Genomic DNA, 22882 nt, shown 5'->3' on the forward strand with positions numbered 1-22882 from the left:
GCGGTGTGACACAAGAGGGCTGGGTGGGTGCAGCCAGATAAATCTTGCTTGAAACCAAAGGCGGTACGGCACAAATGAATAGGGAGATTAAGGGCTGCGCCCCCCGCCCCGCCCCCCCCTCAACTCGAGGCAGCCCTGGCAGAACCCGCCTCCCGCCAGGCCCCCCTGCAGAAGCCACCTGCTCGCCCCACCGCGCCCCTTCCTCCAGCCTCTCCCACCTCTGCGTTTGCCCCCCCAGCCTGCGGTGACAAGGAGCCGCGGAGGGGGGCTCTGCTGGGCCCGGCCCTGCCTGCAGGGACAGCGGCCACCTCAGGCCTCCAGGGCCCTTGCGGTGCCGCGGCTGCCCACAGGCCTGGAGGCCTCCATGAGGTGCCTTCCCTCAGGGCAGCTACATTTGACATCCCGACGAGGGTGAGGGGAATGATGGCCACCGACCTGGCTGTCTGCGCCCATCTTGTCGCTTTCTGTCAGGAGTCAAGCCTTTAAATCCCCAGAGGTTGATAAAATCTGCTGTGTCGGTGCCTCCTGCTAGCCTGTGGGCTGCACCCTGCTGCTGTCAGCCGGCCCCGGGAAGATGGCTCCCTCACTGAGGTGGCTGCACCCGCAAGGTATGTGAAAGGCTTTAATATACCATTTTTAAAGGATGTTGGAGTATTTCTGCAGCTCTTCCCTCACATAACAACAAGTTTGCACAACACAAAGGGGGCAGCTGAGGCAGCGCTGGGCTGCAGGGCCTGGCGGGGTGAGGCGGCCCCGCTCCCTGCTCCCTGCCTGGCCCAGGGGGCTGCCAGCCAGCGTGTCCCTGCCCCTGGCCCAGGCACAGCAGGGGACAGCCTCAGGGGATGGGTTGCCATCCTGAGGGGATGGCAGAGCCATTGCTGTCACACCTTGTGATGCCTCTTGTGCCTCACCTGTGATGTGGGAGGTGCCACATACTTACGTGCCATGTAAAATCCTCCAAAAGCTGATCTATAGGACCTGGAAATTGGTACTCTCCCAAGTGTTGCGACAGCTTACTAAGTTTTAGGGGGGGAACTCTAAAATCCTTGTGGAAAAACAGGTATCTGGGGACAGCCATCGGTGTAATAGACCTGTGATTGCGGGCAATGTTGGAGACTTGCTCTTCCACATGGGATGTGGCATTGATTCCTTAGCTCCCTCCATGGCTCTCGTCCACACCATTGTTCTTGGATATGTTTCGTTATTGATGAGTGAAATACTAGCATACAGCAAATTACTGCGCTAAAGACAGCCACAGTTAATTAATTGAGTCTAATCAATTACATTTTTCCTCTGAATTCTTCAGCATAAGGGATTACAGCATCCTTCACTGATGTTTCTGCTGCTGTTTTAAGCAGGTGCTGTAGCCCATGCCCCACAGCTCATGAGAGGTTTGCTCGTGGGTGGTAGTTGAGAATGAACAAGCATCTTCCCTTGGTGAGGAAATCCAGGTACAAAGCAGATGATAGTTTGCTTTGGATTAGAACTCACCCTGCGAAGTATATCACAAAGGTGATGTAGATGATGGGTACAGGTCTGAGGCTTCAGGCAAGTCAGTGGTATCTCCCTACAGATTGAAATTCCAGATCAATAAAGTGAGGATAGTCATTGGACAGCAGGTTTTGTGGTGCACATATGGTACATGCCACATCTGCTTTGGCAGAGTTAGGATATTTGCGCATTTGTGTTCTGGTGTAACACAGCAATGAAACTGTTGATACAGGCGTAAAACTTGTCGTGCATAGCCCAAGGACAGAAAAACAAGGGACTAGCTCTGCTGAGGAGTCAGTGCAGTCCAGAAAAGCAAAAATTACCTTTGTGGTCTGCTGCTGCCTTATCTGTTTGTAAACGTGCCAGGAGCCTGTGCCATCTGGTGGACACCGAAGAAGAAACACTGAGCTGCACGTGCATGGAGTGACATAAATGTTTGCTGAAAGCACAATTACTGCCCTGCATCCCAGGGCCCCAACTCAGCCTGCTCTGATCCTTTGAAACAAGAGTGTAAGGGCGGTGAGGGCTGAACCTCCCAGCTGGAGGGGTACGCATGGGATCGGTGACATGCTAGTATAAACTTTTAAAAGTAGGAGTGCGGAGAAGGTGGCCCTCTGTGCTGCCATCAGGGCAGACTCTTTTGTAGTACCAATTAATGTGCGTGTTCCCAGGCAAACGTGCCTGCCTGTATGCACAAGTCTGTGCTGCTTACTGGCACTTGTTCTCAGTGTGGAGTGCCATAGCTACCGAAATCCTCCAAGTCCAGGAAGGGACAGGAGTCTTAACAGAAGTCCTGTATTTTATGATTGGATTTGAACCATCCCAGTTGCAGGGGAAGTTTTTATTCATTCCTGTTTCATTCATAGCAGTGGGCGTGAATCTTTCTTTTCAATCAAATGAAGTTAAAATTGCCAGAGTATAGCTTGTTTGCCTTTTTAGTCAATGTGAATTAATACTTGTAAAAGCACTGAAGGAAACAAGGAACCTAGCTTTAGTCTCCTGGGTAACATATTTTAAGGTCTCTCTGGATGTTTAGCCATATTTTATTTTTAAACTTGATTTCCTTGAGCTTTCAGGAGTAAAATTTCATCCTGAGGGATACAGACACTTGTATATCTGAACTGTCTCCATAAAGTTGGCTTAATTTTTTTAATTATCATTATTATTATTTTTACTGGTTCTGACAGGATTAGTGTGAACAACGGAGAGAGCAAATCGTTCTTCCCAGGACAGCAGGTCTGGGAAGGGGCTGAGCTGTAGAGGTCACTCTTCTCCCTTATTGCTCCAAAAGTGGGAATCTGAATACTACTGATTTCATTTAACTTTAAATATCTGCAAAAGCAGGGTTTCTGCATATGAACCTATCCTTTAAGATCTTTTAAGAAGAGAAACAGACTTTTTCTGTTCAGATCACAGCGTATGAGTGATCAGATCTATTTTAGATTATTATCTTGGGAAGCAAAAAAAGCATCATAGCATCTTTCTCTGCATGGGTGTAAAGGCAGTGTAAGGTGGTGAACAGTCTGGATGAGAGCTACAGTGCTGCCAGACTGGTCTGTGTTCCTTCTGTAAGCCTAGAGCTAGGAATGCCGGTCAGAAACAGCATAAAACCTTTTGTGAGCAGGCTGCTGTAGAGAGGAAGCCCCTCAGATTGCCCCAGAATATAAAGATAAACCCAGGACTTTTAGTGTTTGCAAGGTATTTTTAGGGTCTGAAGGTGCAGAGTTTATCAATTACTATCCTGATATCACTCACAAAACTCTTTTTTGCCCAAACCCTGTAAGTCGTGCTCAACCTTCAACACTAACATAGCACAATTTGAGAGTGTGTATTCTTGTGAGAAAACCATGAGTCTGATCACAGAGGATCAGTGATCACCCCTCCAATTAATATTATTTTTATTGCAACAACACACCAACATTGCTGTACCTCATTAGCAGTATGTACCAGCCGCACACATTCAGTCCAAGCATAAACCAGTGTAGGTGCTGAATGCTCCCTTGTACGCAGCTGGATATGTAACATAAAATGTCAATTCTTTTGAATATAACTATTGCAGATTAATTTTACTAATATTAATTTTAATTTATTACTTTTACAAGTCCACATCCCATTCACAAGCGTTTTTTCCTGAAATAGCCTTTATCATGGGAATCTGGTGCCCTCACATCCCTGTTCTCTGTGGGCTGGGTTCCCCAGAAGGCTTCATTCTTCATTGTGCAATGCGATGTGGTGTGGTGGTTCAGCCAGAAAACACCACAGGGACAGGAGTGCCAGCCCACTGGGGAGCTGTGCCAAAAGGGGAACAAGGGCATGAGGCATCTGCACCAGAACTTACTAATGAGCAATGGCCACTGCATGTGGATGCAGTTCAAAGCAGAGGGGAACTGAAAATTAGTACTTCAGTCAGGCTTGATGGACCAAACAATATTAATTTTAACCATGCTGAGAATAAAATAATTTGCTTCATTTTTTCCACTGGGAAATAATGCTATGGGGTTTTTTTTTGTCTGGCAAGATAGATATTTTCCCTCACAAAATGCTGATTTTGTGAGAACAGTTTTTTATCTCTGAAGAAATGAGATTCTGACATAAAGATCTGGAAGTTAGAGTCAAAATGCTACATGTTTAAAGTGGATTATTAAATATGAAAAAATATAGGAATAAAAAGTGTTTTTAAGGATATGCATAGTGAACAGGGATTAGTCCATCACATCAGGCTGTAAAAGCAGGCAGCATTTCTCCATCTGATTGCCTCATTTCAGATTTTCAGAGATCAGGTAATTTCATCCAACAGCTCCCCTGTCGCAGTCTGTTGTGCACTGTGAGCATGAAAAGAGCTATGTGAAATGTTTTGTTAAGCCATGTTTTCCACAGATATGTGTGTTTTCATCGAGTAGAAGTTTTCCACAGCAAGTATCAATTTTCAATTAAAATTGAATTTTCATAATAGAAGTCTGGAAACCTCTCTTATTTCTTCTCCCTCTCCCCAGTGGTTTGCAGCTTGGACAATCAAAACATTGCAGCCAAAAGATCCTCAGTTTTTACTTTTCAGACATGTAGTTTTAAGGATGCCTCCAAAGGTTGCGAAGCAAAACTTCTCGAAAAAGCCAAAATCTTTTTCTGTTTTCTGTTGTCAAAATCATTGCCAGGAACAGAAAATATATAAACAGCTCTAAATACATAGTCATGGGACCTCTAGACTTTTTCTCTGCAAGACATCATCTGCCCAGCTTCCCTGGGGGCTCTTTTGTGGCTCCCAGACATGCAGTCCCTCTCTGTTTGCCTTACTAACTCGAAGTAGAGCTGAGCATACTCAGTGCTGTTACCAGAATAGCAGGAAACCTGCAAATGTCACATCAAGTCTCACCTTTCCTGGTGAGATGCTGTATCTGAACCTCATCTTCAAAACCTCACCTCACCCATGTACCCACATGAGCAACCACAGTGTTCCTCCTTTACGCTCAAGACCGTGGGCTTGCCTACCTTTTGGCTTTACGCTTGTGGTGGTTTGGCCCTGGCTGGACGCCAGGTGCCCACCACAGTCACTCTATCACTTGCCTCCTCAGCTGGACACAGGAAAGAAAATGTAATTAAAAGCTTGTGGGATGAGATGAGGACAGGGAGACGTCATTCACTGATTACTGTCACAGGCAAAACAGACTCGACTTGGAGAAAAATTAATTCCATTTATTACCAATCAAATCAGAGCAGGGTAATGAGAAATAAACCCAAAACTTAAAAACACCTTTCCCCCACCCCTCCTTTCTTCCCAGGCTTAACTTCAGTCCCAATTTCTCTACCTCCACCCCACCAGTGGCACAGCAGAATGGGGAATGGGGCTGTGGTCAGTTCATCATGTTTTGTCTGCTGCTCCTTCCTCCTCAGGAGGAGGACTCCTCACACTCTGCCCCTGCTCCAGCATGGGGTCCCACCCACGGGAGACAGTCATCCATGAACTTCTCCAACATGAGTCCTCCCCACAGGCTCCAGTTCTTTACAACCCAGCGTGGGGTCCCTCCCTGCACTGCAGGTGGGGATCTGCTCCCCTGTGGGCTCCATGGGCTGGGGCACAGCCTGCCTCACTGAGGTCTTCATCATGGGCTGCTGGGGAATCTCTGCTCTGGCACCTGGAGCACCTCCTGCCTCCTCCTGCACTGACCTGGGTGGCTGCAGAGTTGTTGCTCTCAGGTACTCACACTCCTCTCCCTGGCAGCAGTTGCGCAGGGTTTTTTCCCCTTCATGAGTAAGTTACCCTAGGGGCACTACCACCCTTGCTGATGGGCTCAGCCTTGGCCAGCGGGCGGGTCTGCCGTGGAGCCGGCTGGTATTGGCTCCATGGAACATAGGGGAAGCTTCTAGTAGTTTCTCATAGAAGCCGCTTCTGTAACCCACCTGTGAAAAATTGCCACACAAACCAGATACAGCACCCTTCCCCTGGATCCCAGGAACCAAATCGCTGCTCTGCCTCTACCTTTATTCCAGCTGAGCTGGGCTTTACCTGTATGAACATTTTACTGACTTCAAGAGGGATTACTTGTGTGCTGGCAGCAGAGAGGGAGATAGAGTCGAAAGTGCCACAACAGCATTTTTAGGGGATAGCTGCCTTCAGTGGTCATTCACCCCAGCTGCCAAGAAGAATAGACCCTGTTTACAGCTCCTCATACCATTCTGCCAATGGCTGCAGGGACTTAATAATGAGACAGTACACATCTTAGACTAAATGGAGTAAACCCCTTCATATAAGAGTAAGCCTGGAACTGTCTGCCACGTGAGATAAGGAAACCCAGCCAGAACTGGAGAAGGATGGATAGTGATTTGGATTTGGACTGCAAGGATGATAACACTTAGCTGGGTTTTTACTGCTCTGGTCTTGGACATTTTTGGAGTTGGGATGGATTTTGCTTCTATCACTGCAGTCCCGCACATTTGATCAAAGATTTTGGCAGGACTCATCCCTGGGAAATAGTTGGCCCGAGGGGCTGGAAAGCTCCTTGGTCCCTTCTGTCATGCTTGAGCCATTGTTTAAGAGTTGGCAGCAGCTTCTGGTATTAAAACAGTCTGACATCTGTAGTGTCAGCGCTGTCACTCTGGGACCAGGGTGTGCCAGCATTTTACCATTTCATTGCTAGGATAAAGGATGATGCTATTCAAACAGCTCAAGATGAAATGGGGGCAGCACAAGAGGCATGTGGTTTTCTGACTGCAGCAGGCATCTCTTGGAGTGAGGCAGAGCAGATGGAAGATTTTTCACTGGATTATTCATACCCACAGGACACCCAAAGAGTCTTTTTTGTCATTTCCCAGCAGAAAGGATTTTTTTGACTTAGTGAGACAAGAACAAAGGTGCTGCAGGAAGCTTGCAAACTTCAGGGAGAGGGGCTACTCCACATGGGGGCTGTGTTTCAAACCCAAGATAATCCGAAAGATTGTGCTCTACCTCTTCCTTTTCTTTTAGGAAACTCATCCTCCCTGTACCTGTCCTCACCTCCTTGGTTTTCACAGATGAAGACCACAATTTCTGCTCAGCAGAAATGCACTCATTACTCTATATTCCAGTAATGACCTGAGGCTGAACTGAGAATCTATTCCTTTCATGTACAGATGTCTAGTGAGAGAGTCACATTCTCAAAAACTTACTTAAGGGTAAATTTTTAAAGGAATAGATTCTTTAGATCATCTTGATGAGGGAAATAAGGCCTGAAGTTTCATTTATGGTTCTGCAATTCTCCCCTTGAAGCCAAAGCATGAAATTATAGCATCCCATCTAAATAAACTAGCATTTCTGTGCCATTACCAAACTTTGTACATGTGTGTGTTCATGTTGACATGGAGTCAGAATTTCACTGCATGCCTTATGGCCAGCACAAATAAGAACCATCAGAATGGTTGCATGGAGAATGGTCAAAGATCCTAGGCAAGGGAGTCTGATGATAAACATCCAAACATGCAAACATCAGTATTTGTGACACTTCTTACGAGGGGAAAATTAAAGCTGGCATTAATTATATTAGCTCTGCATTTATGGACATCAGCCCTTCAAAACTGCACAAATGAGGCTGAACAAGAATTGGGCGGGGGAAAAAAACTTAGACTGAGGAAGCACTTACTCAAGGTCTCATACCAGGACTAAGAAAACTGTGGAGTAAACCAGCCTTTGACTTCCTTTCCTGCCTAATAACAAAGGCTAGATATTCAAAGGAAGCTAACTGCCAAAATGAGATTCATAAAGCTTTTGTTCACGACAAAAAGACTTGCAAGGGTGGGTGCAGAGCTGTTATGCAAACCTTTTCCCTATGTTTCTGGCTGAGAGCATTGCTGTTCTGAAAACTGGCCCCATCTGTGTAGGAGGAAATGTTCAAAGGCTGGCCCTGAGCACTTCCAATAAGATAGCTGTATCAGAGAAAGATGCTACTGTGGTTAAGGTATAAACCTGGCACATAGTAATTTTGATGCAGTATGTGACCTACATCGAGTAAGTTAGTCTCTGACTTAGTTCCCATCTTACTATTGTTTCATCTACCCAGTTTCCCAGAATCTCTACCTGTTGTCTTGTATATTTAAATTCATAATACTATAATAAAAATATAAACAATAAGGTTATAGACATTAAGTATACTTGTTCTGTTCCTTGAGAAATATGACTCCCATAGCCCTGTGTCCAGGCATGTACACAATACAGTACTGGAGTCCATAAAAGAAGAATCTGGGTGGATAAGAGGGGTTTTTTATGGTTACTTTGTGGATTTTTAAATTAAAATAGTATAAATACTATTTCCAGTCAGTTCCCCATGGTTCGCTTAAATCTTTCCTGCACTTCTCATTCAAATAGCCTATTGAAATTCTCAATTATTTTTCTCCATTGCTGGGATGGTAGTGCTACAACACAGAGGCCAAATTCTGCTTCCACTTGCAGCAAAAAAGAATTAAGATTTGCTTGAGATTTTGAGCCAGCTGGAAAGTGGGGACCTGAACCTGAGGCTCTGACAGGGCTGTAGCGTAATGGGTGACTGCATGACTATCCCTGATATATGTTCACAGGTCAGCGCCAGCATTTGTCCACTTCTAAACTGGGATATAGATCATTTAGCACTTCTTTTAGATGCTAAACAGCTGAGTTTACCCACTTGTATATTCTACTACTACATCGCCAGTAATTGTATTTGAAATATGCTGCCCCATTCTGTGCACCATATCAAGTTAATAAACAGGAAAGAGACACTTTTTATTACTTGCATCAGGGCAGTTTATTAATCAGTTCATTCAGGTCAGTAAAGTAAACAGGGTTTTAAAAGCTTAATAGGTTGGGAAGGGTGCAGGTGTATGTGAGGAAACAATTAGATTTTCTCATAAAAATTAAATCACAGACACCAAGAAGAGCCCAGGAATTCACATCCACTGAGGTTATGAGGCTGAAAGGACTAGGAGGTTTCCACTTTGGGCAGGCAATAACCAGTGTACTAACAATGCAAACAAAATCACAGCCTTTGTTGTTGTGTGCATGAAAACACAAACCTGCACACAAGCGTTCTTGTGTTATGTGTATATAGGCACACACAAAAACCATGATTTAAACATGCCTGACATTTCTGCACATGCATGAAGTGCCACAGGGATGTTACTCTGCAGTTTGAAGGGTTGAAAACAAAATGCAGAAAGGGAAAATGAAGATTAGACTTGTTCTGACTGCAAGTCATACTGTCCCTTGGAAACTGTTCAAAAGGAACATTTACATTCTCTTTCCATTGACTTGGTGGGAAGAATGACCTCCACAAATTCCCATCACTTAATTCCCTTCTCAGTTGAACTCTACCTATGAAATCTATTTTCCCTTACATTGGTCTTCTAGAGTCTGTGACTGAGCTAAGGCATCTTGATCCCACTGGCAGAAGGAGAACTGTGGAAGCTGTGTCTTCCTCTCCATCAGCCTGAGTTCCCATTTCCATCTTCCAGCTTTGTCAGGCTGGCTTTCTCCACCCTCTTGCCTGTGTACAGGAGGGCAAGACAGATTGGGTATGGGAAGTGAATGAGGCCCCTGTCAGGAGCGTGCCTTTTGCTTGCTCTACTGCCAGTACACAGAGAAGCAAGGTCACAGATCCCTAAATCATAGCGAAAAGAGCAGGAGTTCTTGATTAGGGGAAGCTACAATCAAGTAGAGTAATTTGTTTAGAAAACTTAATCCAGAAAACTTAGAGGAGCGATTTTTGTTCATTTCTAAAGTTGCATTAACAGAGACAAAACAGATGATTTTACATGAAATGGAGGATTAAATGTGGCAAAGTGGAATTTAATTTAAAACTTAAAAAAAACCCTTACCTTTAAAAACTTTGGTTCCTATAGTTTATACTTGCCTTGGAATAATATAATCTGAAATTTTCACTGTGCCAATGTCTTAACTGCCCTTTGCTAAATTCCTGGCCCTCTCTCAGAGCAGATTGTTCTGAGGTTTTTATATTATATCACAAAAGTCCTTACCTTCCACTTTATGTATCTGAGCCCACGTAACTATTTCTGCTCCTACTTAGTAGCATTTCTGACCCTTCTCCACCTTTGCTATATCTTTGCAGCTCCTCCCAATCAATGTAATTTTATTTGTGATTTTTTCCAAATATGCCAAGACAGCACCAGAGGTGTTCAAACAGGTTTCCCTAAATATCAAATCTTAGACTTCTGTACAGTTTCTTTCTCTGTTGATTCTTTGCTGCTTTTTACATTTGGGAAAATGAATGTGTACTAGATGAACTACTAGCATGATTCAATATCTGTCTTCCTGTGTCGATTCAATATCTGTCTTCCTGTATCTGTTTTTTAACCCATTTATGGTCCATAAAACACTTTTTCCATCCTTGTTTCTCTTCACATCAGTTGAAGCACAAGCACACAAAACAGTTTTCCCCGTTTCCACTGATTGTATGATATGTTTTACCTTTTATTAATCATTGCAATTTTTTTCCATATCAGTACTTTTATTTTGCTTTGTGAAAGTGTTTGAATATCCAGTAATTAAATTTTCTATTAAAATGGCTGGAGCAAGACAGTATATTTTGTGTCCCCTTATTTATTGCCACAAAGACCTTGAGGGGTTTTTTGAAGGTGTGGCTTGCATAGGTGCAAAAAAATCACTTCATTGCTTTCACCATACCATCTGTCTAATATAAGCATCTGCACAGAAATAGGACTAAAATGCCCTGGTTTATAAAGCCTTTAAACAATGTAGTTGTATACACATTTGGAAGCATGCTGGTGAAAACTGTAACATTATCAGGTGCACTGGTGCAAATATTAGACTTAAACCTGGTGTCAGAGTTGATAAGGGACCAAGTTTGTGATCCTTGCTTTAAGCTATTAGTTAAGCCAGTTTGCTTATTAGTCTTTCCTGTTAGAGGAGAACGCTTCCCAGTCTGGAAACGGTCTAAAGGCTGGACTCAATAATCCTAAAAGTCTTTTCCAACCTAAATGATTCTGTGATTCTATGAAATTAGAGCCTGCCCTTGCTAGCATTTCCCACGTAGGCACTTGCTGTGCTTCTTACAAAGAGAATCATTACTTCCTGTAAGATTCGCTACAGTAGAACATACTGTGTTAAAACTAGGAATAAGTAGGGCATTGACATGTAACAATGAAGCAAAGTTGCATGGGTTAACTGTGGATTTCTGGAAAGCACTGCTCTGGGAAACAAAAAAGGCAGAGATAGCTAAGATGCAGAGGTGGATGTCCACATACTTCTCCATGCCTAGACAGGATTTCCTATTCACTTTAGGTCCAGGGTTCTTGACTGTTTCTCATTCCAGCCTATTTCCCAAAAATCACTGATGCGTGGCCAAAATCAGTTCCTTAAGTTTGTCCAGGGTGACACAGTATGCCGATGCTGTAGGTCTAGGGAGGGAGCAGATTCCTCATTGCCTGTTACACTATATCCCTATTTACATCATGTCGAAGGGAGTGGCAACGGCTACATCTCTGACATGACCGTGCTTTACACCCACATCTTACTCATTTGCCCCGGGGGTAAATTACTTGAATTGGATGGAAATTTTCCTACAGAAGAGTTTTCCATCTGAAAATGCTGATTAGACTAAATTGAAGTGTTCCGTGGAAAGGTTTTGATTCCATCAAAGCTTTCAGTGGAAACAAGGCCAATGATGTCTGATGGGCCAGCCTGCCTTCCATCTTGCCACCTCACCTATCTGCCTACGTGTCCCTGCATTTTCTGGCTCTGTGGCTACAAATTTTCCCAACTGACGGGCTCATGGAGGCCAAGACACCAGTTAGGTACTCACTTTTGCCGCTTTCTCCCTGTGTAGGGTCAGCACTGTGACCATACACTCTCTGACTTTTTTAAAATCTCTTTTGACTCTTTTGTCATGATTTCTCATCCCACTGAAATTATCTGTGTTTTATTTTGCCATTCAATTCAGAGTTATTGTTATTATAGTTGTCAGTAGTGCGTGTTTGATGCAGCAGCAGGTGGTGTCCATTTAGCTGTGTTGGTAACATGATTTCCAACCCCAGGAGCAAGCTCTGAAAATAAAGCAGGGGGAGGTGGGTTTTTTCTCCTCTTTTAACCCTGCCTGCTCACAACTGCCACCTACAGTATGTCCCCTAATGCTTTGGACCCTTCAGTCCTTCCTGCATAACCCGGCTCCTTGCTTCTGCTCTGTTGCCAATGGAAGTTCAGACATGCATAGAAGGGTTGGTGCTTCTCATCCTCAGCGGAATAAATATCTGAACCTCACCACAATTTGAGAAGTCTTCCCAAAGAGATGGTCTGAGTGTCTGTGGATTAGTCAAATTCCAGCCCCAGAGAGAAGAATGAAGAATTTGCTGTTCTGTGGCCCGTACATAACCAGTGAGGAGGGCAAGTTGCTGACTCCTGACAGCTTCTAACAATGAGTGGAGGCAGCTGCCCACACTGTTTGACCTGTGCTCAAGCCTGATGAGACTGCTGACCTGCTGTGGGCCTGTCCAGGTGAGAAGGCAGCCCATAGGTGAGAAGGCTGTGAGAGGCACCAGACTCATGGAGAAGCAGCAATCCCACCAGCTGCGGTTACTCTCTGTTCATACTGCTGAGTGCCAGCCTGCCTGGCTCACTCCTCCTTGCTATGGTCCATCTGCCACCTTCTGATGGCAGGATGCAGGTGCTGAGCAGAGCAGTGGAGAACAGCAGCCATACCTGGCCCTGCCTCAGCTGGGAGGGGACAGCCACAGCCTCTCAGTCAAGTTCCTGGCAGCTCCTGCAGGACTCTCAGCCCCAGCCTTAGCTCAGAGAGGTGCTGGTAACTGCTTTACAGATGGAGACTTTCTGGGCCTGTACACTGATCTAAACTGGGAACTGCCACCCAATACTTGAGAGATGGGTTTCAGTAATGTTGTCACTTGCCACTCCACCCTTCAGTGGCAAGTCAGAGGGACCACAACTGGTGTGGCACACCGATTAGCTCTCCCCTGACTGAAACGGGCTCTGCAGGCAAGCTTAGGGCTTCCACAGTGAGGGCAAGGACTGAAGCCAAGCTCAGCCTCAGGCCAGGCATGCTGCATTGTTGTAGCTTTGCCTTTCCTTCCTGTACTGTGCCAAGCCCACTGTTTCTGAATGTGCAAATTATATATTCCATTTTTGATGCAGGATGCAAGTGGGCTCCCAGGAGCAAATATCCACAGCCTTTGAGACTTTGAGACCACCGGCTGCATTCTCTCATGGACAGTAGGACTTAAAATCACTCTACAGACAAGCACATGCACGCACAAGCTTTAGGAGGAGCACAGCCAAGCTCTGAACGATGCGAGCGTTTGGGAGGACAAAAAACAACCACATTGATCAGTTTATTGGAAGAATGTTATGAGTAATAGCAGTAGTGCAGCTGCTGGGCCCACAGTGGGTGGTTTCATTCTGGAGAAGCAGTTGCTGCACAGCCCTACATGAGGTGAAATTCCTCAGGGAGTGAGGTGCAGGACTCTGCTGGAGGGTAGGGCCTTGCAGGGGATGTGCTCAAGCTTTCATCTGCAAGGGGAAGCAAATTTTATATAAAGAGTCCTCCAGCCCATGAAGGCCAGAACACAAGTTCCTTCAGCTGCAGCAGGGTTCTCTGTGGCGATGCTTACCCTGTGGAAGGAAACTGCTCTCATTTCTCTGCCAGCTCCATCGCCCTTCCTGGAGACCGCTGCCCTCACTGGCTTCTGCACAGCTGGGATGTGCCAAATGTACCCACAGAGAGTGTCCAGATTACCTATATGTTGCCCCCTTTCAACATTTCTGACAAAATATGATTTTAAAAGGACAGAAATTGATCAAATGCCATTTTAGATAGTAAAGGGTTTTTCTTTCTGGAGCTGTTTTTTCTTTTCCTGCCCAGACAATGTAGCAGACAGCCTAATGCCCCAGCTAGAAGAAAAGCAGTTCCTTTACAGCAACAGCAACAACAAACTGGTTGATTACTTAATAGAATAACTTAATAGAAAAAAAATATAGAAATATTTACTGAAGGAACTGGTCATTTAACCTTTCAATACCCAGTTACTCTCAACTGGGATTTCCCTGCTCCCTGTGGACATGCTTCACCCTGTCCTAAGACTATGGGTAGAAGCTCAGGCTGGAGATTCCAGGCAGGGGAGGCCCAGGAGCAGAAGAAATAGGGAGGATGGGACATAAAGGGACCACAGATCAAGAGTCAAATTCCTGGGTCCCTGCAAGTCCTCCTGGCTTTATGAACAAGGCCCTGAAACTGCCATCTTAGCAGAGCAGAAGCCTTGAAGAGGCAGTGGGAATGCCAGCCACCACACCCTGGTTGATTTGCCTGTGTAAATCAAACAGGGCAACGTCTTACATTGACCAAAGCTCATCACTTAAGGCCACAAAAACCTACACAGAGAATTGGCTGCAGAAACCACCTGTGACTGCTTGTGCAGTGGGGACAGAACCAGCCTCTCTTTGTAACATGGTGTGTGTCTGATGCACCTCTCTGCACCTCCGTGCTCACTGCAGGGCCTGACTGTGCCACAGCTCCAGCTGGTCAGGCAGGCATGGTCCCAGTGCCTGTCCTCACACCACAGACATGCTCCTGTCCTCGGATGGGATCATTTGAAATTGGAAGAAATGAGCGATGCTGAATTTCCTACCACTCCCCAGCAGCCTCCTAGTGAGTACAGTACCTCTCTTACTTTCCAAGATTTCTGTTGCTGATCAAAAAAACCACTTGTGAAGACATGTTTACAGTTTCTCCTGCCAGCACAGAGATTTCTATCTGACAGCAAAACCAAGGTAACATAAAAAAAACTAGAGACAACAGAAGAAAAGGCTCAGTCCAAGTCTAACCTGCTCTACCAGATTTCTTGGTGGCAAAACAAGTCATTCTCTCCTGCTGAGAAAAGTTTCTTTTCCTCAGGACTTGGATATTTGTTAATACTCAAACCAGTCCCATCACTTGCATTCCTCTTGTCAGTGAAGAGCATCTAATTTTGCACCTAGGTTTGCATCTTCTGTGCATCTGCCTTGCACATCCCTTTTTCTTCATGTGTAATGGGTTGATGGTAAAAGCCTCTACATTAAGACTTGGCTAATTCTAGGCCACTGCTGACTATATCGATGCATGTGACAGCACTTTTTGTGCTGGGGCATCGTTTGGCTTGCCTGGCATCTGAACATAAAAAGAAGACATCATCTGGAGATGAAAGTATGAAAACAAACAAAGGTGAATGGAAGCTTTTCTTCCATGCCCCTGTGCAACCACTGACAAGTCATATCTTTCCCTTGTCTTGCTTCCTTCTGCTGTAATTAGAAACAAGCTGATCTCCTATGAGTGAGGGAGAGAAGGGGACAGTGTGGGATCAGTGATTCACCTGACTTTTACGAAGAAATCTGTGATTTGTGGTGTATTTGATCAGGGCAGGACCAAAGCATTCTGTGACTTCATGGTTGCCAGACATTTTGTAACAAGAAGGGTGATGACTGTGAGCAGGTCTGTACCCTGGCCTTGTAGTGTCTCCAAGTTGCCAGCAGCTGGAGCCAGGAAAGAGACCTTGAACATACAAACCTGCCCTTTCCCCCTAACACAGGGCAGGTAGGAGTGCTGCAGTAGTTCCTCTCAGCAAGGGTTGCATGGAGACAGCTGCCATGGGGTCTGCCAGCGCTTCTTCTCTCAGGATGGTCCGCTCTCTCTGCCTGGTGATTCCAGTTCTGCCTTCTGTGCTATACAGAAATACCTAAGGCCCAGAAAGCAGCCAAAACGGAGCTGCTTAACTGCTGGCCAGGCTCACGGGAGACAGGACAGCCCAGTAGCAAAGCAGGAGTCCCATTGCCAGTGCTGAGCCATGCCCTGAGGGACCTCACAGGCCGCACCTCTTGGGTAGAGCAGGGAAAATACCCAGTGCTAGCTTCAAAAACATACTTTTGCACTGGTACAGTAAATCAGTTAGGGTAAAATGATACAAAGGTCAGTGAGAACAGAGCTGTATTAGTCATGTAGTTGCTGTGCTGCTGAACAGAATGAAAGTGCCTTGATAGCTGAAAGAGATAGAAGGGTCGGTGAGTCCTTGTGATAAGTGTAATTGATAAATAGGCATGTACTGGTGATAAGATAGGCTTATTGGTGATAAGACAGAATGGAATGAGATAGATCAGCATTGGTGATATGATAGAGTGTTACATAGTGTTGATCAGGCATGATTACCAATACTTTACCACGTCTCACGTTATCATTGTGGGTGCTTAGTTAGAAGATGAACTTCATCTTTTCCCTTGCAAGATGGAGAATGCAAGAATCAGAAGAGCTTTAAAGATTCAGGTAAAACAGAAGGAAATGTGTGAGTGGAGAGAAAGAGCTAAGGAGGCGTCAGCAAGAAAAGAGGATTTGAGGAAGTTTATGGGAGAGCAGAATCAGCCATAGAGCACTGAGCTCTGAGTCTATGCTAACTACAGCCTCTGCCTTTTATCTTATCAGTGACACAGCTCTTGCTCTAACATCCAGAGCCCCTGGGATCAGTCAGTGAAAGGGCTGGCAGAGTGTTTCAATATTCGGACCTGCCAGCAGCAGGCAAGGAGAGAGGTCAGAGCTGGATATATCCGTGCTGTGGTTGGGGAAGAAGAGAGCCTGTCCCAATCTCAGGGCCATTGCACTGTGGGACCTGGAGATGTGCCTTACTGAGGGGGCTGAGCCCCTTCTGTGATTGCAGACTGGGGATACCCAGGAGGGAGGTAGTGCCTGAAGTCAAAGGAGATTCCCCTTGGGGGTGACTGTCAGACCCTGCACATGCCAAAAGCAGTAGTCACAAAGATGCACGAGTCACAGAGCCCTGTGACTTCAGGCCCTGGTTGTCTCACTCTCTTTTTTCCCCACAGCAACTCCTGACATTTTGTGATGCTCTTGGAACAGCCAGAGCAACATACACAGCCCAGTCGGCTTTCCAGAGGAGAAGCCCTTGCACCTTCTGACATAATCTCAAGGGATTTATGTCCTGTCTGTCAGGATGTAGGCACACACACTCACTTGAAATTGTCTCCAACTAAACCAGAGGTTCCTGTGGAAATACAACTTCTCTGGTACTTTTCTTTCCCATTTGAAGAAACACCAGCAACCAGTTAGCTGAAAATGTAATATGAGAAATCATTTCAAACCAGAAAATTGATTTGTTTCAAAAGAAAAGTCTAAACAAAAAGTTTTGGCAGTGGTTTTCAAGTAGAAAGCACATCGAATCTTATCTTTCCCAGCAAAATAGCTGCTTCGTCTGGGAGGAAAATATGGCATAGGTGATAATTTTTTTCCTGTCTCTGCCACTAGCTCACTGAACAAACAGGAACAAGCCACTTTCTCCTCTGATACCTCTGTTTTCCCCTTTACTGATAGGGATAATAGGTCCATAGCTCTCAAGCATACAAGACAAGCTAACGGGATGGAGAGAGAAAATGCTTTGGCACATAAATAGTTGGTGTCACTGGAGGCTGTAGTGTAAGCAAGGAGAGGGGAACACTTGTTTTTCATCAGACCTAAGTTCTCCGACTGCTTAAACAAGCGATACCAAGTGGTTAATTTAGGCCTTATACCTGAATGCTACCCAGGAACGGTTGTCTTCAGATAAAATCCACCTGCCATTAAGGTTTTAGATAAGGGCTGTGCCCTGGCCTGGACTGTAGCTGTTTATTTTACCTCGGGGACAAGGTACTCTGTGTGAGCTACTGTGTGGCTTTCTGATAGCAGAAGATGGTGAGAGATAAACTTTTCTACTCACTGTATCTCAGGGCTCTGATCTTCTGCTTTCCCCCACTTCCCCAGCCTTCACAACCACTCTGCTCTCTGCAACAGTGGAGACCACAGTCCCCCTCAACATGGGCCATCAATCTACTGCATCCGGGGGTGAGGGCAGACCAGTACAACAAGCCAGGATAGGTGGGTTTCCACAGTAGACTCAGCTGAGCAGCTGGGTATGCCATTAGCTGCAAGAAAGCTGCAAGAAAGCTCCAGCTCTGCAGTGAAACCAGCTCAAGGGTGACCAGGTTGGTGACTGTGCAAGGTTATGGAGAGCATCAAGGAGGGAAACCCTGGCCTAGTGGGGGGAAATTGTCAGCTTGAAGCAGTTGCAAACCTTTATGACAGTTCAATAGTCTGAGCCATAGGTATGTTAAAAAATATAGAGTTTATTTACAGGGTGACCAATTTTCAGGCTTGAAGAGCGAGATGCTTATTTCATTAGCACAGAGGGGCCACATGGGATCCAGGAGGTGAGCAGTGGTCCTGGGAGATGAGTTGTTTCAAGAGCCATAACCACCTTGGAGGGCTGTGGCAGTGCAGGGGAGATGTACACCATGCACATGGCAATGCCCCAGGGTGTAAGAGCTGTGGCTGGCAGGGCCCACAGAGGACAAAGCAGCGGCACCATGCAGCTCTGCCTCACTGCTCCTCTGTCTGTCCTGAGAGTGAGCAGAACACCAGCTGCTTCTTGCCCCAAGCCAAGGGGAAGGACACTTGATGGCTCCCTTTCCTGTGTCACACCCCACACAAACCCCACCAGAAATATGTACTTGATGGTTTCCTGTGAAAGAAATATTTTTTAAGAGATATGGAAAAATCCAGGTCTGCTGGAGCCAACACAGTTCATCCTTAGTGAGCCTGGTAGGCATTAAGCTCTGAGGCTCTGGGGTAGTTTTGGAAGTGGGCAAGAAGGAATTATAATACTGTCTGTACTGCCCTGTGCTGGGTCAGGCTGGAGATGTAAATCATGGCTGGCTGTTTGGAGACACGAGGCACAGCCAGGTGCCCTTGTCTGCTGTGACAGCATCGTCTCCCAGGTTCTTAGTTCTGGAACTACTTGAGTAACAAAACTGGCATTTGAGAGATTAAAGCAAAACTTTGCAAAGAGCCTTTCCAGGTCCCATGCAGAAAAGGTGTATGTTGAGCAGCAGAGAAGGAAACTCAAAGAAGGGCTGCTTTCAACTTGTCCTCTATCTCTGGCCCATTTTCTGTCTTGGTAGCAATACTGTAGTAGTAGGTGCGGATTATGTTTTCTACAGTAATAAATCCTGGACGCTCTTCCCATCTGCAAGGGCAGAAAGGAACAAAGTCAACAGAAGGGACAAAAGTGGACTGATGCAATGACAAGCACAGAAGAACCTGGCAGGGGAACAGCAGCCCAGTTGTATCAGGGGTTAGGATAGCAGCTGAGACTTTCTGGGACGGAGAGGGTCAAAGGCATAGAGGGACTGACATCTGCTGTGATTGGTACAGGCAAATGGAGGGGTATATTAATATAGAAATAGGTCCATCATTCATTATGAACTGGGGAATAAGACCAAGGCAAGAGACACCATTTGCTTTGTGTTGTCACCATCCAGACAGTGTGTGCTGTTCTGATGGACCTGCCACCCAGCAGAGTTGAGCTAGTGAAAGCCTTACTTGTAGGTCCAGCATTGCTGCATGAGGGCATACATCTCTGCCGGGCAGTCCGTGGGGCAGTCCATGCGCTTCCCTTGCTCTATGAAGCTGATGACCTCTGGGCCTTTCATTTTCTAGGATAGGATCAAGCAGGAAATGCTTTAATGTTTTCAGAGCTCACAGGAGGGTTAGAAGAGACAGATCAGAGCTGGGCCTGGGGTAATGCTTTGGATCCATGCACCACACACCCCATACAGTCACTGTTTTCAATCCTGGCACCCAGCAGTGGTGTCATGCATTGTAGCCAGCCCAGCCTGCAGACTCCATCCCAAGCATAGGCAGAGCAGTGGCCGAGCAACTGATTTTTCAGCTCTGCAAGTGAGCAGAAGGATCAAACAGAAGATCTGCTTTGATTCAAACCCCAATGAATTTTATTTTCTGTTTCTTCTCCTTTAAATGAACACAAAGCCGCAGGATCCTCTTTATGGCAGTGCCCCGGGGCACTTTCATAAACCTCTGTTCAACAGTGGGAAAAGCACACACTGAAGGCAATAGACCTGTAGTTTCAGCGTGTGTCAGGCTATTATAGAGTGGGAGACTAGACTGTGGCATCCATCTCTGATGGACCCAGCTCTGCCTCACCTTGTACGGTTTCTGCCCATAGCTGAAGGCCTCCCACATGGTCACACCGTAGCTCCACACATCACTCTTGCTGGAGAACTTATGATAGAGGATGCACTCTGGGGCATACCATTTCAAGGGCCACTTTCCTGCTGTCCTGGCCTGTAGCAAAGTGAAGAGAAAGATTTCTACCCCGAGACACAGACTGCTATGAGCTTGCTAAATATTTGTGTCAAGTGCAATCCCACATTCCTAAAAAAAAAAGCCCTGAGCCCCAAACTCCAGCCCACGCTCTGCCGTCTTGTTGGCCCTGGTCAGCCATCCCCAGCTGCAGGACGCTGTTCTGCATTGTCACCCTCCTCCTGCACCCCAGCCCCAAAGCTCAGTGCAGTCATGCACTGGTGCACACTGCTGGGAAGATCAGCACTGACTCACTCTTCATCACCTTCCCTTCTTCTCTGCTCTGGCTCCTCTCCTATCTCCTCTCTCCTGTCAACCCACTGCACTGCATCCCCCTCCCTGCCTCTGCATCCATCTGAATTTCCTCCTTGACACCTGAAATTTGCAAACCCCTTTTAATGTCACAGCAGTGAGGCCAGCCAGAGTGTGATGTGGTCGTACAGCAGGGCTCCTGGGAAGCGCCCAGACCCCCTGCCTCTGGGGGTCTCAGCCCCCCAGCCAGGAGGGGTCCTGCCAACTATCTGAATCCTTTGCTGTGCTTGCACTTACCTTGTAGTAGCTGTCATCAGCGCCAAGAGCCTTGGAGAGTCCGAAGTCACTGATCTTGGCATAATGCTGGTTGACTAGTAGAACATTTCTGGCTGCCAGGTCCCTGTGGACAAAGTTTTTTTCCTCCAAGTACTTCATCCCCATGGATACTTGATGCATCAGCTCCACAATATTGCTGACTGTAATCTCATCTCTGGGGAAGATGAAAGGACAATGCAGTAATAAAGGACCTGCCATTACTCTGTACACTATGGTCCCCGCCATGTTTTCTAGCTGCAAGGGAGAATGACCATGGACATTTCTGCTCCAGAAGCATCAGTCCCTGTTACCTCACATTAAAAGACATGTCTTTCTGCTGTTATCAGCTTCCCTCCACCTACAAAGCTAGGCTCCCCTGGCAGCAGACAGTTTGATGAGAAGTGCAGAAAATCAGCTAGCCAATTTTATTCAGTACTTACTTCTTGGAAGACAAGAACTTGTTGAGCGGCCCTCCAGAAGCCATCTCCATCACGAGCATTAGGGACTCTGCCTCACAGACCCCAATCATGCGGACAATGTACGGGTTGTCCAGCTGATGCATGATCTGGGCTTCCTTCATCATTTCATCCTTCACTGTTTTCTCGTTGTTGCTCTTCAGCACCTTTATGGCCACATCGATCTGCTTCCTGCACAGGGCGCAAGAGGAAAATGTGTGGCATGACCTAAACATCAGCTGGACTCATGTATCACAGCCAGGAATGCAAATCACTTCTCACGTGATACTGTTTGATCTCTCAACAGCAATCTCAGCAGCCCAGGCACCCCAGGCCTGCCAGAAGGCCAAAAAGAAAAGGATCACCTCAGCCTTGTAAGTGTTTGTATTTGCCATCTGTAGATCTGAAGCTGCATCACCTCACACACTGAGATCTGCATCATCGTTGCCATTTTGCAAGGGGGAAACTCAGGCATAAACTGGGCAAAGGTCATCTTTGTGGACTCACAGGCAACCAGCGACAGAGCCAAGGATGGCACATCTCCTCAGTGGCACTCCTTTGCCCTGGCACAGACCAAGCATGGTCTCAGAAGCATGGACTTGCTCAGTCCAGCAAATGCCTTCAGAAGTGGCAGCGTTATGCCCAGGAGTATGCAGTGCAGATTACACTCTCAGGGCAACAAGGCTGTCACTGACAGGCTGTGGAAAGTCATCACTGACCTTCCAGAGTATCTCTTATACCTCCACCCCATTATCACTTTAGGGTCCATCTAGTTAGAAACAGGATAGCTGGGGACACCTCTGAGATCAGCCTGGAGCGGTCTCCTCCAGCTTCCTCAACATCCTTCAGGGCAGTACTCACTTTCTCATTTTGTAGACTCCTTTCTTGACACAGCCAAAGTTTCCTGCCCCCAGTTCCACTTCATCGATCATCAGGTGGTCCCTCTTCAGGAAAAGTTTCTTATCCTTCAGTTCCTCAGGGTCGCTGTACGGGCTCTCGTAGACACTGGTGTCCATGGGTAGCAGGCGTGACTTTCCTGCACCTTCCCAAGAGATACAGTTGCTTATAAGTGTAAACAACATACCTTTCCCCATCCCTCTCTCCCTCACTGATTGGGAAGGTTTTCTCTAGTCCCTTGGAGAACTACCCTTCAAGCTCCAACATTCAAGCCTCCCTGGGCATCTCCCTTCCTTTCACAACCCATAGCCCCTCCTAGTTGCAGCTGCTGGAGCAGCCAGGATGGGGAGAGGTGTCTGAGCATTCCCACTCCACATATCAGACCCTGCAGGACCTGGGCATGTGCATGACTTCACCCCACTGAAATACAACTGAATACACTGAGTATTTAGTAGGCAGGATGGAATATGGGGAATAGGACAGGGCTTGATTTACTGGGTGTGATGGGCAATGGGATAGGGCTTGATTTACTGGGAACTGGGTATGAGCAAACACTTGTGCAATATTCTTGTCTCAGGACCCTGAAAAGGCTGGGATGCTCCTGGGTACCTCTGCAAGAAAGGGACTTTGTAGCATGGCTCTTTGACCAGAAAGTGGTACAGGTGTGTCAGGTAACCCCCGTGGCTCCTGTTAGGAGGAGAGGGCTTTTAAAGATGCTCACCCACAGGCTCTGGCGTATATCCGTCTGCATTGAGCAGCCCAAGGTGTCTCTGGAAAAGAAATGGGGATGAAGTGGATGAAGGAACCAGAGGA

At 46.4% G+C, this 22882-nt stretch overlaps 2 protein-coding genes across 3 annotated transcripts in view; one reads left to right on the forward strand and one right to left on the reverse strand.

Moving 5' to 3' along the window:
• The first annotated feature begins 540 nt into the window (after positions 1 to 540).
• The window catches only part of ADAMTS10 (ADAM metallopeptidase with thrombospondin type 1 motif 10), a 110995-nt gene continuing 88653 nt past the window's right edge, over positions 541 to 22882 (forward strand). Inside the window, exon 1 of the mRNA XM_080382247.1 lies at positions 541 to 608. The gene's annotated coding sequence lies outside the window, so the exon portion shown is untranslated. The remainder of the gene's footprint in view (positions 609 to 22882) is intronic.
• Positions 18096 to 22882, reverse strand: part of ZAP70 (zeta chain of T cell receptor associated protein kinase 70) — a 29030-nt gene continuing 24243 nt past the window's right edge. For both annotated transcript variants that reach the window (XM_080382269.1, XM_080382268.1), the window contains exons 7-13: positions 22791 to 22839; positions 22034 to 22214; positions 21158 to 21364; positions 20700 to 20892; positions 19992 to 20132; positions 19371 to 19483; positions 18096 to 19014 (exon numbers count right to left, since the gene is read on the reverse strand). In XM_080382269.1, the coding sequence (XP_080238395.1) occupies positions 18891 to 19014; positions 19371 to 19483; positions 19992 to 20132; positions 20700 to 20892; positions 21158 to 21364; positions 22034 to 22214; positions 22791 to 22839 (1008 nt within the window). In that variant the 3' untranslated portion in view covers positions 18096 to 18890. The remainder of the gene's footprint in view (positions 19015 to 19370; positions 19484 to 19991; positions 20133 to 20699; positions 20893 to 21157; positions 21365 to 22033; positions 22215 to 22790; positions 22840 to 22882) is intronic.

This window comes from Falco punctatus (genome assembly GCF_963210335.1).
Source record: "Falco punctatus genome assembly, chromosome: 4".
NCBI classification, from domain to species: domain Eukaryota; kingdom Metazoa; phylum Chordata; class Aves; order Falconiformes; family Falconidae; genus Falco; species Falco punctatus.